The sequence below is a fragment of the Osmerus eperlanus genome, chromosome 2 (genome assembly GCF_963692335.1).
Source record: "Osmerus eperlanus chromosome 2, fOsmEpe2.1, whole genome shotgun sequence".
Lineage (NCBI taxonomy): Eukaryota > Metazoa > Chordata > Actinopteri > Osmeriformes > Osmeridae > Osmerus > Osmerus eperlanus.
Window position 1 is genome coordinate 21083368 of NC_085019.1, and position 15444 is coordinate 21098811.

The 15444-nt window shown below is 46.6% G+C and overlaps 3 protein-coding genes across 3 annotated transcripts; 1 reads left to right on the plus strand and 2 right to left on the minus strand.

The window, feature by feature from the left end:
- Positions 1-1650: 1650 nt before the first annotated feature.
- Positions 1651-3061, plus strand: ndufa6 (NADH:ubiquinone oxidoreductase subunit A6). Its single transcript, XM_062454004.1, has 3 exons — positions 1651-1826; positions 2504-2619; positions 2830-3061. The coding sequence occupies exons 1-3, from the start codon at positions 1691-1693 to the stop codon at positions 2959-2961; spliced, it is 384 nt and encodes a 127-aa protein (XP_062309988.1). The 5' UTR covers positions 1651-1690; the 3' UTR covers positions 2962-3061.
- A 511-nt stretch (positions 3062-3572) lies between these two features.
- Positions 3573-4490, minus strand: smdt1b (single-pass membrane protein with aspartate-rich tail 1b). Its single transcript, XM_062454005.1, has 2 exons — positions 4222-4490; positions 3573-3803 (listed from the first exon to the last, which is right to left on the minus strand). Exons 1-2 carry the CDS (start codon positions 4375-4377, stop codon positions 3666-3668), a joined length of 294 nt encoding a protein of 97 aa, XP_062309989.1. The 5' UTR covers positions 4378-4490; the 3' UTR covers positions 3573-3665.
- Positions 4491-4570: 80 nt separating this feature from the next.
- fam234b (family with sequence similarity 234 member B) lies at positions 4571-15297 on the minus strand. Its single transcript, XM_062454002.1, has 12 exons — positions 15166-15297; positions 13961-14512; positions 11662-11787; positions 10858-11109; positions 8490-8605; positions 7824-7974; positions 7532-7673; positions 7100-7306; positions 6714-6792; positions 6296-6463; positions 6061-6169; positions 4571-5712 (listed from the first exon to the last, which is right to left on the minus strand). The coding sequence occupies exons 1-12, from the start codon at positions 15200-15202 to the stop codon at positions 5483-5485; spliced, it is 2169 nt and encodes a 722-aa protein (XP_062309986.1). The 5' UTR covers positions 15203-15297; the 3' UTR covers positions 4571-5482.
- Between the last annotated feature and the right edge of the window lie 147 nt (positions 15298-15444).

Sequence of the window (15444 nt, forward strand, 5' to 3'; positions counted from 1 at the left end):
AACTTCCTAGGAAAAAGTTCCCCTCCTGCTCAGCATGACCTAATGGTGTATTACAGCCCCTGGAAGGATGAGGTAAACAAGCAGGTAAACAGGTGATAGACAGGGACTGTTGTGTTTGACTAGCCAGGGTTAGGTAGTCACACCCGAGTGGCTGTTGAGTCAGGTCGCTGTGTTACCCATACTCAAGGCCTGGTCTGTCTGTCTGTCTGTCTGTCTGGCTGGCTGTCTGTCTGGCTGTCTGCCTGTCAGACATGACCTCCACAATTACCTAAATGTCTGTTACATGTCTGTAACAAACATGGTAGCGCTACAGGTTGGAGGTACTCATGGCCGATGTTCACCAGCACCTGGGCTCGAAGTCGTCCCCTCTGCCTCAGCAGGTGTGACCACTGCCAGCTACGCCAACAAAAAACAAGCTGTTTCGCTGGCGCGGGTGGCTTGTATACATACCTGGGGAGTGAGTTTACCAATCGACACCGGTTACACTAGCAGTCTTCGTAACTCTAAAGTTTGTGTCTCTCTACCTGCTGTTTGGACGAATCACAAGCAGGGTTTCTAGTCTCTCAGCCAGTCAATGACTGTTGTTTCTGGAGGCGCCTGTTTCTCGTTAACCTCGAGTGCAGTGGGAGTGGGAGGAGGAGTACTCTGGCATGATACGAATGTAGCGTAGGAGCAGTGATGTTGCACATAGTCAGTGGGCGTGGTGCACAAACGCACGCACGCCCCAACGCAAACACACACAGATATCCTGTCTTCTCTTCCATCCCCTCTGCATTCCACATCCTCTGCTAGGTGGTCCTCCTCCTGTTCTCCTCTCCCTTCCTCCCTCCCACCCTCCCTCTCAGCACCTCCCTCGGCAGGGTCGGACGGAACCTCTACTCTGTGGTGGTGAGCTCACAGAGGTCACTGCAGCCACATGTGGAATGATGTGGATGTGGAGTTGGAGTGGAAGGTTTGATTGTAACGTCATGGCCTTGGAAGCACTCACACAGCATTTTTTATTAAGAGGGCAGGTTGTTTTTCGGTCGAAGAGGAGATATCACAGTATACAAGATGACAAGGCTCTGGCTACGACTTCCCTTTAGGGAGGCTTTCCTGACCATCCTGTGCCCCCTGAGATTACTCTAGGTGTGGTTGAAGTGGAAATGCTGAACTGTGTAGCAGGGGAGGTTGTAGACCATTTCAACTGGGGGTGGCAAGCTGGGGCCAGTTGTACTGTTAGAGGGGCCAGTTACATTAACTTACATTAACCCCCCCCTCACACACACACACACACACACACACACACACACGTACACACACCCTGCATAGAAGCTACCACATGCTTGCATGATCACAGACAGACGGATAGACGGAATACAAACTTGGTTCTTCAGATGAAATAAGGACTGCTGCTGCCATCTACTGGCCATTTGAAACATCTATGATTCTAGGAATGTCTGTCTGTGTTGCGATGTCGAGAACCGGGAATAGTATTTGGCTGCAAGTCGGCAAGTGTCCTGCTCAGGACCCAATCTTGTTTACCCTAATTTACGTTCATACACTTGCTTAAAAACTGAAAGGATAATTATTGGGTTTGTTCAACAAATCGGCTCATTGATCATATTCCCCTCCGATACACTAGGCTGTGCACGTCAGAAGTTCACTGAATAACCGTCACGTACGGTCGGTGGAAAGAAGAGCAACAGTCATGGCGTCCACGGCTGCGACTCGAGCTGCTGCATTGTCTAAAGTTGTAAAACCTCTCTTCAGCAGAGATCTGGATGAGGCTAAACGCAGAGTTCGGGAGCTGTATCGAGCCTGGTACCGTGAGGTCCCAAACACAGGTAAAGCAGCGTCCAAGTGCGTGTTTACATTCGGAAACCGAGGGTCAAGGTCGTGTTGGTACAGTGAGCTAGCTAAGCAACGGAGTAACACAGCTGGCTGTCTTGTATAGCTTGCTAGTTTAGGCTAGCTACGTAGTCTACAGTCACTGAAATGGCAATGTCACCTCCACGACACTGTTTATCACTATCATTTTATCAGTATTGAATAACGTCGGTCTTTAGCTAATGCTTTATCGTCCAGTGTCACGTAGGATACTATTAGTCTACAATACCATGTAATTATTAAGAAGATGCTAAATGTAGCTTTATAGCTTGCTAACCGGCAGGGCTAAGGCGTTAGTTCAGATTTGTTTAGCCAGATTTGTTCAAAACTATAGCAACAGTGCTTTACACTAAGTAAACTCAACATACGTTAGCTAACTAGCTAAGATTTCCTCCATATATGAACGCCCAATTTATCCAGCATGTGTAATTTCGATTTTTAAAAGGCTGCAATTTACCTAACTATTGATACAATGATTGAGCCCTGCTTAACAGAGAGATGTCCCCTATGTACTAGTAGAATAAGGATTGGCGTGGTATCCCAGTTCAATCGAGCAGGTGGTAATAGGGGATATGGTCGATATTCAAAGCACTTTGTAACTTTGTTTTAACTTGTTCATCGTCTGCCCCTTTAGTGTCTACATTCCAGTTAGACATCACAGTTCGCCAGGGAAGAGATAAAATGAGGGAGATGTTCGACAAAAACAAGCATGTGAATGATCCACGCGTGATTGACATGCTGGTCATCAAGGTAAGTGTCATAAATGGTCTTGTCCTCCTTCTTGTTTGGGTCTTCAGCAGTGTCGCAGTCTATAATGCACATTTGTCCCCTTTCCATGGGTTGATAGGTCAGAGATATATTGGTGAAAGCAGGACCAATGGTTCGTCTAAAAGCTACGTTGGGCCCGTGGTTCTTCTTCTCTGTATTCTACCCGTCTTCTTCTCTGGTGTTTCTCTCAAGGGGAAGATGGACCTCCAGGAGACCATCAACGTCTGGAAGCAGAAGACCCACATCATGCGCTACTTCCACGAGACAGAGGCACCTCGTCCCGCTGACTTCCTGTCCAAATTCTACCACGGACATGACCCATGAACTGCCATCTTACCTTCGGACCTGTTTTCATGTCCAGTGTGACCGCTGTTGCCACTTATTCAACTGTAAATAATATACAATCAAGAAAATACCCCCCCTCCTTCTTGTCCAGTCGTCATTGAACAACTGATATTGTACATTTAGTAAGAAATGTGAGGTAGGGGATTCAGTTAGAACATGATACACATTTTCTGATTAATTGGCTCTATATTAGTGGCCCTCAAGAGGAACGATCTTAGCCTGCCTGTTCCTTCAGCACAAAAGTTGAATGACAGTGATGCAGATGGATTTGTGTGACCAACGAGTTTGTCTATGTTACTCATTAGTCAAAGTGACAGACAAATGGCCTTGTTGTGGCAGTTTTATTTCTAAGAGGCGTCTTTGCATGCAAGTAATAGACGACCAGATTGGGATTGCTTTGTATACTCAAGATTAAACGGCTGTCTATGTAAAACAAGCAGACATGGATCCCAGAGATTAGAGGGAGCGCGTAAAGTTTGAGTTATCAGAGGTTTTTAGTAGTCAATATCTTCGTCTTAAAACGACGTCTGAAGCGCTCTTCCCTGTGGGGAGGAAAGAAAAAATGCGAGTGACAGTAACCGGTACTTGGCACATCTCTACTGCATGATAGCCACATGAGTCACTCATTCGACCGCAGATTTGTGGGTATTTGAGCGTCTGCGCATACGTACTATCCAGAGCCCTCAGTCATCATCGTCATCATCCTCTGGGACGAAGATGTCGTGTTCCTCCAGCAGGGCGGCAAAGTTCTTGCTGATTAGAGTTCCCACGTACAAGAACGGCACAACGACCGTAGCGATGCGGAGCAGGCCAAACGAGGTCTGGGGAGCGGCGAGGCCAGGAGTTCCGTTATAAAAACATGTACGTTAGTTTCACTTATAACATCTGTTTTTTGTGTGTCTCTTTCAAAATAGAGCTTTTTTCTTAAAATATTCCCAATATAGAAATTCCATTAAAAGAAGGGGCGTTAATTGTTTTTAATAATGGTTGTGACATTCAAATCTAGACATCCAGATGTTTTATTGTGTATATTGCTTTCTGACAACATGCAGGTTGGATCATGCACAGCTGAACTTCCAGATGTTTTGGAATGAATGCACTGCCAATCATCTTCCATACTCCAATGCCTGTTTTGGGATCTTGTTCCCAGGATTTTTCTCGGAACCCCTTCAACGTCACTAGTCTATATGCTCTCATTCGTTCTTAATTGATCAATGGGTTTTGCATACTCGCCCTTACCTTCTTAGGTTTTGGTTGAATGCCACCAGTTTCAGTGCATACAGCGGTCCGAAAAATAATCTTTGTTGTTCCCGAGCCCTTGACTGAAGCAAATATTGTCATACCAGCGTTTTTAAATGCAGAGAGCCTGGTCAGGCGACCAAAGGCCGACGCCATCTTCGCTGCGTATGTTGCACTGCGGAAAAATAAGCCGTTTAATTTCGGACGTTCATACACCACCGCACTTTAGCCGGTTGAGACCTTCATTTGTCAGCGTGGTTTCATAAGCATGCAAATAAACATCCCTCAACATACCCAGGAAGAACCAGTTACCTTGTAGCACGGTGACAATAAAATAGACATATTAGTTTGAGTTATTGTTTATTTTGTGATGAAAGTGTTCCAGGCAAATTATCAGCAATATTTACAGTCGCACGCGCATAGTAAAATATGCAGACTACACACATCTGTCCTTAAAATGAACGAAGCTAACAAGGAAACACTGTACAATGGCAAAAGTATCTACAGACTTTCAATATAATGCAAGAAAGATCACTGCCTTAAATAGATCATAGTCAGTAGTAGTGTACATAAAAAGTGCAAGTAAAAGATAAAGGAATGACCTTGGTACCTGCAAATTATTATGTGGATTAACTCAATTATAAACGAATTTATTTTCCATTGCAACAGTATCCCAATCTCACTCTCTCTAACTCATTGGACTTGATCTCCAGAAGTATAGTTAACTAAGTAGCTAGATATAAGAAAACTGTTTCTTTATAGACTCACCAAAAAATAAATACATTACATTTAATGAGATTTAAACTCTACCTCCTAACTCTTTGAATCCAATAAATAAATACCTGTATGTAAATACAAGATCAAGTATATTTATATAAATAAATAAAAACCTAAAAAATAAAAAATCTAACAAATTCTCAGCAGATAAAGTATGACAATAAATTGATTAGTGGGAACATATGAAATGTAAACATGAAAGGAATCTCATCTGAACCTTTACCAACCACAGCAGCTATGTGCAGTGTTGCATTTCTGCCGGGTCGAACGCATCGAACGATCGAAAGGTTAAAGTGTGTTCATCTGTGGGGCCTTCATCCTAGAACTACCTCCGTTGGAGTGACTCTCACATGTAACCCAACTCAAGCGCTCCTCATGTAACTAATGGTGAAAGATAGTTGAATAACTTAGGTATGATCTCCATAGGATTGGTCCAGTTAGTCCACCTCTTCAACATCAACAGACTTTAGTGCCTCTTTGCGACCTAATGCTGTTTGAAGGAGAGGTGCCGGAAGAACTTGTTGATCTCAAACACCCCAGGTCTGAATGGGCCTGGTCCCTTACTGCCGCCCCCCAGTCTCACGATCTGCCCGGCCACGATGGCAGACCTCAGCCTCAGGCTCCTCACTACTTGAGTCCCCGGCTCTGGGCTGGAGGTGGGCCGAGACGAGATGATGATGTAGGAAGCGTCTTTTTGCTGCTCCTCGTAAGTCACTGTGGAGGAGAAGAGAAGGTGATAGGTGGAGTGGGCACATCCCTTTTCCATGTTGAGTAATCCACATTTGAATTTGTTGACATGAAAGAAAGCTTAAGCTGATACCGGGAATCAAATCATCTGAAAGAGCTAAATGTATGTGTGGCTATTTCTACCTGCTTTTTAATGAATAAATACTTCCAGCTTGCAAATAATTACAAACCACTAATAACTCATGTTACAAATTGTTACTGATTCATTTTACCATTGTTCATCAGAGGCGCAACAGTTGGCACAGTTTAACATCTGCAATGGTTAACTAGCTGTTTGTTTTTCATCTAGTAGTTGCTTGAGTGTGACGTGATTACCTGCTGCTGTGAGCACCTTGTCTGTGGTGTGGGTCAGCTCCAGGAGGATTGTGGGATATGCAGGATGCAGCAGGTAGAGCTTCCTGACTACAGGCTCAGCTAGCGCCACCTGGAGGTAACCAAACAGGAAGTGACACGGTCGGTTTCACGGCGCCGGGTAGACCAAAACAAGCATTTGACAAACTGTATTAGATCCATCTCTGTCCACTTCCTCGGGTGTGTCACAAGGACTCACGGTTGCCTTGGTGATATTCTTGGCCACTCTGAGGGGATCGCCGGCCCAGAAGAGGAAAGCTGATTGGCCGGAGGTGGTTGTGACAGAGGAGCCATCCAGATGGAGGTCGGGACACACAAACTCTGCTGCCCATAGGCCACGCCCACTGGCTCCATCCACCACCTGGATCTGGCAGGGGTCGGGGGATTTGGACAGAACCAAAAATGTACTTCAAACACACCGAAGTAAACACCACAATGTTGTTTTATTAAATATGTATATAAATCTTTAAAGCAGACAAATGAAGGAAATCCCACACAATCTGGCTTTCTAAGCATACTTCTGCTCGCAGAATATACACTAAAATACATTTTAAAGATCTGATAGGATTAATCCGATTGCTTCTCATGGCTGTAGCTTGAACGGGGATAGAAGGTACCTTTCGGACTCCGTGATCCCCAGACTGAAGCAGCAGATCAGGGATGCCGTCATCGTTGAACTGGCCTGGGGCCGGGCGACTGACAACACAACCAGACAACCAGGTCAACTTAAAGCTATGACTTGCTTGTGTCACAGTCAATGCAGCCTCAATGCAGCCACAATGCAAAAATGTACCAAAAAGACGTAAAAAAAAATCTTCATTAGGATGGAAAATCGGGATTGTCCTGCGACAGTGCCCAATCACACACACACACACAGATCCAAGTTAACTATAGACATTCCTCAGCTGTCTGTCCTGTTCTAAGCCGGCCTCCACAGTCCTTTCTGCCGCCCCTGCGCCCCCCCTCACCCGCCCCCTCTCCGCCCCCTCTCTGCCCGTCTCACCCTCTGATGGAGGAGGAGTCGAGGGACCACAGCGTGTGTCCGTCCATCTCCCTGAGCACGGACAGCCTGCTGGACAGCCTGCTGGAAATCAACACCAGGACCCAGTCGCTGCGGCTGGAGTTCAGGGTGGACGCGGCGTCCAGGTTGTTGTGGTTGTTACACAGCCCGGCCACCAGGGGGAGCAGGACCTGCACCTGCTCAGGGCCCCTGGGAGAAGAGGAGAGAGAAGCACGCGGCTGCTTACGTCTCCTTGAGTCCACAGTCACCACCGTGACACGGGGAAACTCAGAGATCGACCGGAAAAAAACCTGTTCTGTGAACAAACACGTTTTTTTGAAGAGAGCTAAATCAACAGAAGGCATGGGCGCAGGCGGGCAGGGGGCTGTACTGTGCTGAAAACAAGCACCAGCCCTCATTGCAAAGCTCTCTTACCTGGAAATGTGAATAAGTGAGGACGTGTTGGTTTTCTTCAGCTTCTCCCAGACGGGGTCCTTAAGGCTCAGCTCCGGAGAGACGGGCGTATTGCCAGTAGCCTGAGTGTATATATCTCTGAGGGAGACTGCCTCGACGGTGCCTGGGGATGGGGAAGATGTTGGGGGGGGGGGCTGTTCTTTAAAAAGTTTTTTGGGGAGTTTGTTCCTTGTTAAAAAAACTGTGGAAACGCCACTGTCTGATACAGGTCAACAGTTTTGTGTGACAAAATTGTTTTTTGTTCCAGTCTCACCTAGTCCAAACAGAATGTAGTAGGCTCCCATCTGTGTCTCATGAAGGAGGGGACCAATCAGCTTGCCCTGCTCCGTGAGGTTAAAGGTGACTGGATGGCCAATCGGAGCGCCAGTCAGTCCGGAGAGCAAGACCAATGAGAGGTCAGACACCTAGAACATAAGGGGAGAGTTAAGGGTTTGTTTGGTTTGGCAAAGACCAGGAATGACTTTGGGAAAGGGGTTAGGCTGGGAACAGGAGGGATGAGGCCAGGGCTGTTTGGGAGGGGGCTGTGGAGGGGGAGTGGACTGGAACTGAGGCTGTGTACGGGGTGAGGCTGGAGGAGAGGCTGCGGAAGAGGGTGAGGCTGGAGGAGAGGCTGTGAATTAGAGTGAGGCTGGAGGAGAGGCTGTAGAAGAGGGTGAGGCTGGAGGAGAGGCTGTTAATTAGAGTGAGGCTGGAGGAGAGGCTGTAGAAGAGGGTGAGGCTGGAGGAGAGGCTGTGAATGAGAGTGAGGCTGGAGGAGAGGCTGTAGAAGAGGGTGAGGCTGGAGGAGAGGCTGTAGAAGAGGGTGAGGCTGGAGGAGAGGCTGTGGGAAGAGGGTGAGGCTGGAGGAGAGGCTGTGGAAGAGGGTGAGGCTGGAGAAGAGGCTGTGAATGAGAGTGAGGCTGGAGGAGGCCAGCAGTACCTGGTCGGCAGGGAGAGTAGCTATCAGTAGATCAGGCACCGTGTCTCCTTGGAGATCTGGCAAGGACACGGCATGGGACTCCACCACTCCTGGGGAGACCGTCCATAACTCCTTACCTGGGGGGGGGGGGGGGGGGGGCAACTACATCTTAATAACGTCATAACAACATATTGAAGCACTGTTGTGGTTCAATAATGGTCGACTTCCTGGACGCAATATTAAAATCAATTTATGGTTTATTGGGTGTGCTTTGCCTTCGGCAAGGGCACAACCTTTGTTCTCTCACATATATATTATTATTGGGTGTGCTTTGCCTTCGGCAAGGGCACAACCTTTGTTATCTCACATATATATTATTATTATTCTTTTTATTCTTTTTGCCCCCCTAAAACTCAGTCAATATTTGGCCTACATAGACAACGTATGTGTCAAAAGTTTCATCTTGGTAGCGATTGAGTTGCTTCTATTGGGATTTACGTTCCGTTGTATGGTTTAAGTGGAAATTAAGTTTTTGTGGCGAAAAGTGAAGCTAACGGTGGCTAACTTGCTAGCCACAGTCAATGACGCTATTTACGTCACTAACGTCACGAAAACACGCGTGACTACCTGTAGCAGAACATTCGTTTCGCATCTGTTAACTTGGGGGATAGCTAGGCTAACTATAGCTTTACTGCAAGGCAGCTGCAGAAACGCCACAAGCAAAGAGGCCAGGGTGATAACTATTTACTAATTTTACTTTGTGATATGACACACAATTGTGACGTGTAATGTACAATATAAGCTGATTTTATTAAGGAAGTACATCTACTTTCGGAAGTATTAGCATCATGACATTAGCCTCTGTTGCCCGGGCAACACATACTACAGTGGTCTATGATGCATCTGTTTTCAATCGTTAAAATAAACATTCCTCACAAATACATTTTCGTTGTAGGATTTATTATGACATTACATTACAAGTAAACGATTTGTGGGTGAAATTATCATTACCCGTGGTTTCAAACCAGTGTTGCTCACTGCAACGCTGTAGCCTACGCGAGACACTACAAAAACATCGACACAGCTGTAGGAAGTCAAACGGCGACAGAACATGTTCGGCACTCCCCTTACTTAAACCAAAAGTCTATGTAACTACTAACCTTAACTTCATTGCCACAGCCTAAACTTGATCTGTTCATGAAAATAATTAATTTCAGCCCAAACCGTACAACGGAACGTTGAATCCAATTCAACCAACGCAATCGCTACCAAGACGAACAAACACAGCAGTAGCTGTAGTCTAGTACTGTACCGTAGTAGTACAATTTCCCGGGGAAGCTTCTCCACACAGGGCTATATCGCACTTGGCGTTGTTACTGACAATGATCGCTACCAGTGAGCTTTTTATGAAAGCGATTTTCCACTAAATAAATGTCAAGCTTATTTACGTTTTTGGGGGCATATTTTCAGTTAGCAGATGGTACTGTTTGAATCACGATTCCATCTTCTTCTGCCGGTAACGTCGTAGAATAATCTTCAAAGGGGGTTCTTTATTCATGAATGAATGCAATATGAATAGGCTAAATGCCTGAAAATATCACGAGAAGGGAAAAACTTAAAAGGACGTTTAAGTCATAGAGATTAGGTCAATTTTTTACACCGGTCTACCAAATGTATTCATTTTGATTCAGCTATGAGGCTGCCTCTTGCAGGGGAAATGAGAAGACATCTATTTCATTCTACACTTCACTCGTATTTTGAGTTGTAAATGAGCAGCAAAAAAAAAAATGCTTTTAAATCTATGTAATCTTTATAATTAATAAGTATGTATTTTTATATAAAATATACAGAAATATCAGTTGTAAAAATGTCATTAAAAACGGACCCCTGTGCAACCGACGCAAGCAAGCACACCCTACAATTTCCCAAGAAATTGTACCTTCTCTAGTTTATTTATGCATGGACACTGGAGAGGAGTTGGTTCTCTGCCTAATGGCCGCAGACCTTCCCAAGTTTTATACTTGGCAAAGACCAGCCATAAAATTACATCACTAGGAATTAGGTTTCAGTTACAAGGTAGTCTATCTATACATTGATTATCTGCAACCATCTGTTCCACAGGCTCCATTAAGTCTGCATTCCTATGACCCCAAAGGCAGGGGGTAAAGGTCAAAGGTCTTTGCTTTCCCGAGCCACAAACTCTAAACACACCCCAAGGCCTACGTATGGTCCTGAAAATGAGAGAAGTCCTCAAGTACCACAATCAAACGACAAGTTTTGCTTCACAACCTCTCAAATTCCCTCATCACCCATGACCTCGATCCCAACGTCCTTCCAGTTCGCCTGAACCTCGCCAGCAGTCGTCGTGTGTGCGTGGCGTTTCACTGACCCGTGGTGCTGTTGACCGCGGTGACGTGAGGCGAGCCGATCAGGAGGCACACCGGCCCGCTCCCCTGCTCCCGCTGGCCGGACAGGAGCGGGGCGGTCTGGGGGTAGGCCCTGAGGGCGGCGCCCCCCGCCGGCAAGGGGACCGGGTGGGCCTCGTACTGCAGGCCGCACTGCACGGACACGGCGGGCTCCCGCAGGCCCCTCCGCCACAGCACCTGGCCGCTGAGCGCAGACAGCGCCACCACGCTGTGGACTTGGGGTACGACAGGGAGGGGGGGAGAGGGGAGGAGAGGGGTGAGACAAACAGGAAGTGTGATGCAGCACGAACAGACAGACAGACAGACATATAGATTAAAATAGGAATGAAAAGAACGACGAGAGGTGAATCGGGATCAGCGCGTGTCACAAACTGCTTGGCTCAGCATCGGGATGACTTGCCCAAACCGGATTAGCTATGGGGATTAATATTGCATAATCCCTGATAGATCCCTGCGGCGGGTATGCAGACAGTGGAGCGCGGGGAACAACACAAGAAGAGGACAGCCGAGAAAAGCGAAGACACACACACAACCTGTAGGACCTTAGGTCCGACGAGAAAAACAGCAGGATAGGAATGTGTCTTCGGCGGCGGTGCGCCCCAACACGTTTTGCCCAACATGAGCCAACCGGGGTGGGCTTCAGTGTTTTGCCTCAACCTCTGCCTAAAAACGCTTCTCATGTATTTCCCGCGAGGCCAACACCATTGAATGGATAGGGAACCCCAGAAAATGTGACTTCTAGACAACCATGGGGGGTCAACGCTTACCTTTGTTGTTCCCAGCAGAGGAGGTGGAGGCCTGGGTGTCGTTGCTCCTCTCCGTGACCCCCACCAACACGTCCTCCACCGAGTCCCCGTCCACGTCCCACAGCGCCAGGGGAGAGAGGGTGACACCTGGGTCGACACAACCACACCCGTTACACTCCAAAATGACAACACAATATTTGAGGGGGAAAAATTGTGTGTTTCTAATGAAAATGGTGTTCCTCGAAGCTAGTCATTCCTTCAAATCGGTCCAATGCATCTTTGTCAACTAAGGGTTGTGTGTTGACCACGAGAGCCTGATCGTGAGTACAAGGGAGTGTGTTCGCCCACATGCTTCACACGGGATTCCAGATGTTCTCTGTCTCTATATTGTTCTACACATCCTTTCTCTCGAGCTGTTCTGACCTAGGTTTTAATTGTGAGGTCTGTCAAAATGTCTATTCTTGTTCAGTCTGTTATCAACCTGCAAATAATCATGGCTACCGAAGCTAGTGAAATTGGAAACACTGACATGAAGTAAAACGGGTATTTTTCTTTCTTTTTTGGGGGGGGTTGAGAATATCCCAATAAGATTGAGTATAAGGCCTGGGTGTGTATTGTGACAAACCTGTTATTGCGTCATCATGATAATACAAGCAGTGTCTAGTCACTGTCATGTCAAATCTTTCTGCATCTACCTCAGTCAGCAAACAAAAGCACTGACTTGGCCTAGTGTTTACCTCCAGACTTATCTCCTTAATCCTTCTCTATAGTCAGTAATCTATCTGAGGTTTTAGGCAGGCCTGTACAGTTTTGGCTAAAGAAAAGGTCTGGATTTTGAAATATATTTCACATGTCTCACACCTCCTACATCATTTCACATGTCTCACACCTCCCGCATCATTTCACATGTCTCTCTCCTCCTACATCATTTCACATGTCTCACACCTCCTGCATCATTTCACATGTCTCTCTCCTCCTACATCATTTCACATGTCTCACACCTCGTACATCATTTCACATGTCTCACACCTGCTACATCATTTCACATGTCTCACACCTCCTACATCATTTCACATGTCTCACACCTCCTACATCATTTCACATGTCTCACACCTCCTACATCATTTCACATGTCTCACCTCCTACATAATTTCACATGTCTCTCACCTCCTACATCATTTCACATGTCTCACACCTCCTACATCATTTCACATGTCTCACCTCCTACATCATTTCACATGTCTCTCACCTCCTACATCATTTCACATGTCTCACACCTCCTATATCATTTCACATGTCTCTCACCTCCTACATCATTTCACATGTCTCACACCTCGTACATAATTTCACATGTCTCACACCTCGTAAATCATTTCACATGTCTCACACCTCCTACATCATTTCACATGTCTCACCTCCTACATCATTTCACATGTCTCTCACCGCCTACATCATTTCACATGTCTCACACCTCCTACATCATTTCACATGTCTCACACCTCCTACATCATTTCACATGTCTCACACCTCCTACATCATTTCACATGTCTCACCTCCTACATCATTTCACATGTCTCTCACCTCCTACATCATTTCACATGTCTCACACCTCCTACATCATTTCACATGTCTCACCTCCTACATCATTTCACATGTCTCTCACCTCCTACATCATTTCACATGTCTCACACCTCCTATATCATTTCACATGTCTCTCACCTCCTACATCATTTCACATGTCTCTCACCTCCTACATCATTTCACATGTCTCACACCTCGTACATCATTTCACATGTCTCACACCTCGTAAATCATTTCACATGTCTCACACCTCCTACATCATTTCACATGTCTCACCTACATCATTTCACATGTCTCTCACCGCCTACATCATTTCACATGTCTCAAACCTCGTACATCATTTCACATGTCTCACCTCCTACATCATTTCACATGTCTCTCACCTCCTACATCATTTCACATGTCTCACACCTCCTACATCATTTCACATGTCTCACCTCCTACATCATTTCACATGTCTCTCACCTCCTACATCATTTCACATGTATCACACCTCGTACATCATTTCACATGTCTCTCACCTCCTACATCATTTCACATGTCTCACACCTCGTACATCATTTCACATGTCTCACCTCCTACATCATTTCACATGTCTCTCACCTCCTACATCATTTCACATGTCTCACACCTCCTACATCATTTCACATGTCTCACCTCCTACATCATTTCACATGTCTCTCACCTCCTACATCATTTCACGTCTCACACCTCGTACATCATTTCACATGTCTCTCACCTCCTGCATCCTCCCCCAGCTGTCTCTCCCACTGCGGCCATTTGGCCAGATCTCCCTTCTGGCAAGGCACCAGAAACGCACACAGCAGCACCAGCAGCACAGCGCAGACCAGAGGCACGAGGAAGAAGGCCGTTCTGATGGCGCCCCTCTTCTTGGCCTTCTTCCCATCTGGATCAGCCCCGGAGCCCACGCCCAGCCCCGGCCCCCCCGCCCCCCCCGAGCCCCCTCTGTCCTCCAGTCCCCCCTCTCGGCCCGCCTCCCTCTGGCTCCAGTACTGCATGCCCTTCATCTCCTCCCTCTCCTGCCGGGATCTCCCCGGGAGGCGCTCCTTCCACTCGTCCTCCTCGTCATCCTCCTCCTCCACCTCCTCTTCGCCCCCCACCAGCCTCCCCGCTCTGCCGCCCCGTAGCTCGGAGGGCCCCGCGCCCATGCAGTTGCCCCTGCCCAGCCCGTTGCGGGGGTAGTTGAGCACGAGGTCGTCCTCCTCGCTCTCGTCCTCGCTGTCGGCCTGAGTGAGGGGGTCGTACTCCCCCAGCTCTGAGCCCTTCTTCCCTGCAGAGAAGCAACACACACGATTCACCAATGACTAACACAGGTTAAACATTGTCCAGCCATGATAAACATTTCAGTCGATCTGGGCTTGTGTCACTGTAGTAAGTAACTGGGTGGCTTTCATTTCCTGCACTGTTTCATTGTGTTAATGGGTCAGAATATCTCTACATGCAACGGAATGATCCCCATCTGCGACCGAGTCCGTTCAAATATATATTTTTAAACTACTTTATCTAGGCTATCTAGATATACAGGTGCTTTATAGTGTGATTAGCTGTAACGTCATTACAACTGGGAAGATGGTTAAACAACTTTCAGATGTGACGTCCTTAACGTGTTAAACGTGCGCCATCGGTTTCGTACATTACATTTCATTACGCCTTCAAACATCAACCAAGGTGGAGAAATCATGTATACTGTAGCTAACCAGTTTGATAATAATGAAATACCATAAAACGCTGCATGACTTGAGTCTTAGGCAACTGTAATAATCAATAACTAGATGATACCGTTAGCTGAGTGAGCTATCTGAGCAACGAACGACGAATGACTGAGGCTGAATGGTTGGCTAAATTCCGAGAACCTCCGTAGACAATTAAGACAATATAAAGGACTACAACAATTCCATATATATTTCCGTTTGAGATACAGACCTGGCAATTTCAGAGCACGGGAGAGGGCAGCAGCCATTGCAAATTCTAATAGTTCGATGGACGGACGAGGTGCAGATGTGATGCCCGCTATGTGGCTGAGGTTGTTAGCAGTCTATGGTTGTGTTGTACTGTGCGCGCAATTGCATTCTGGGACTATGAGTTCTATTTTGTAGCTCAGTTAGTCTTCTCTTCCCACATAACAATTATTGCCTTAATTGTGTTTTATTGCTAATGACTGAATATACATACATTTTCACCAATATGGGTGATCTCCCAAAG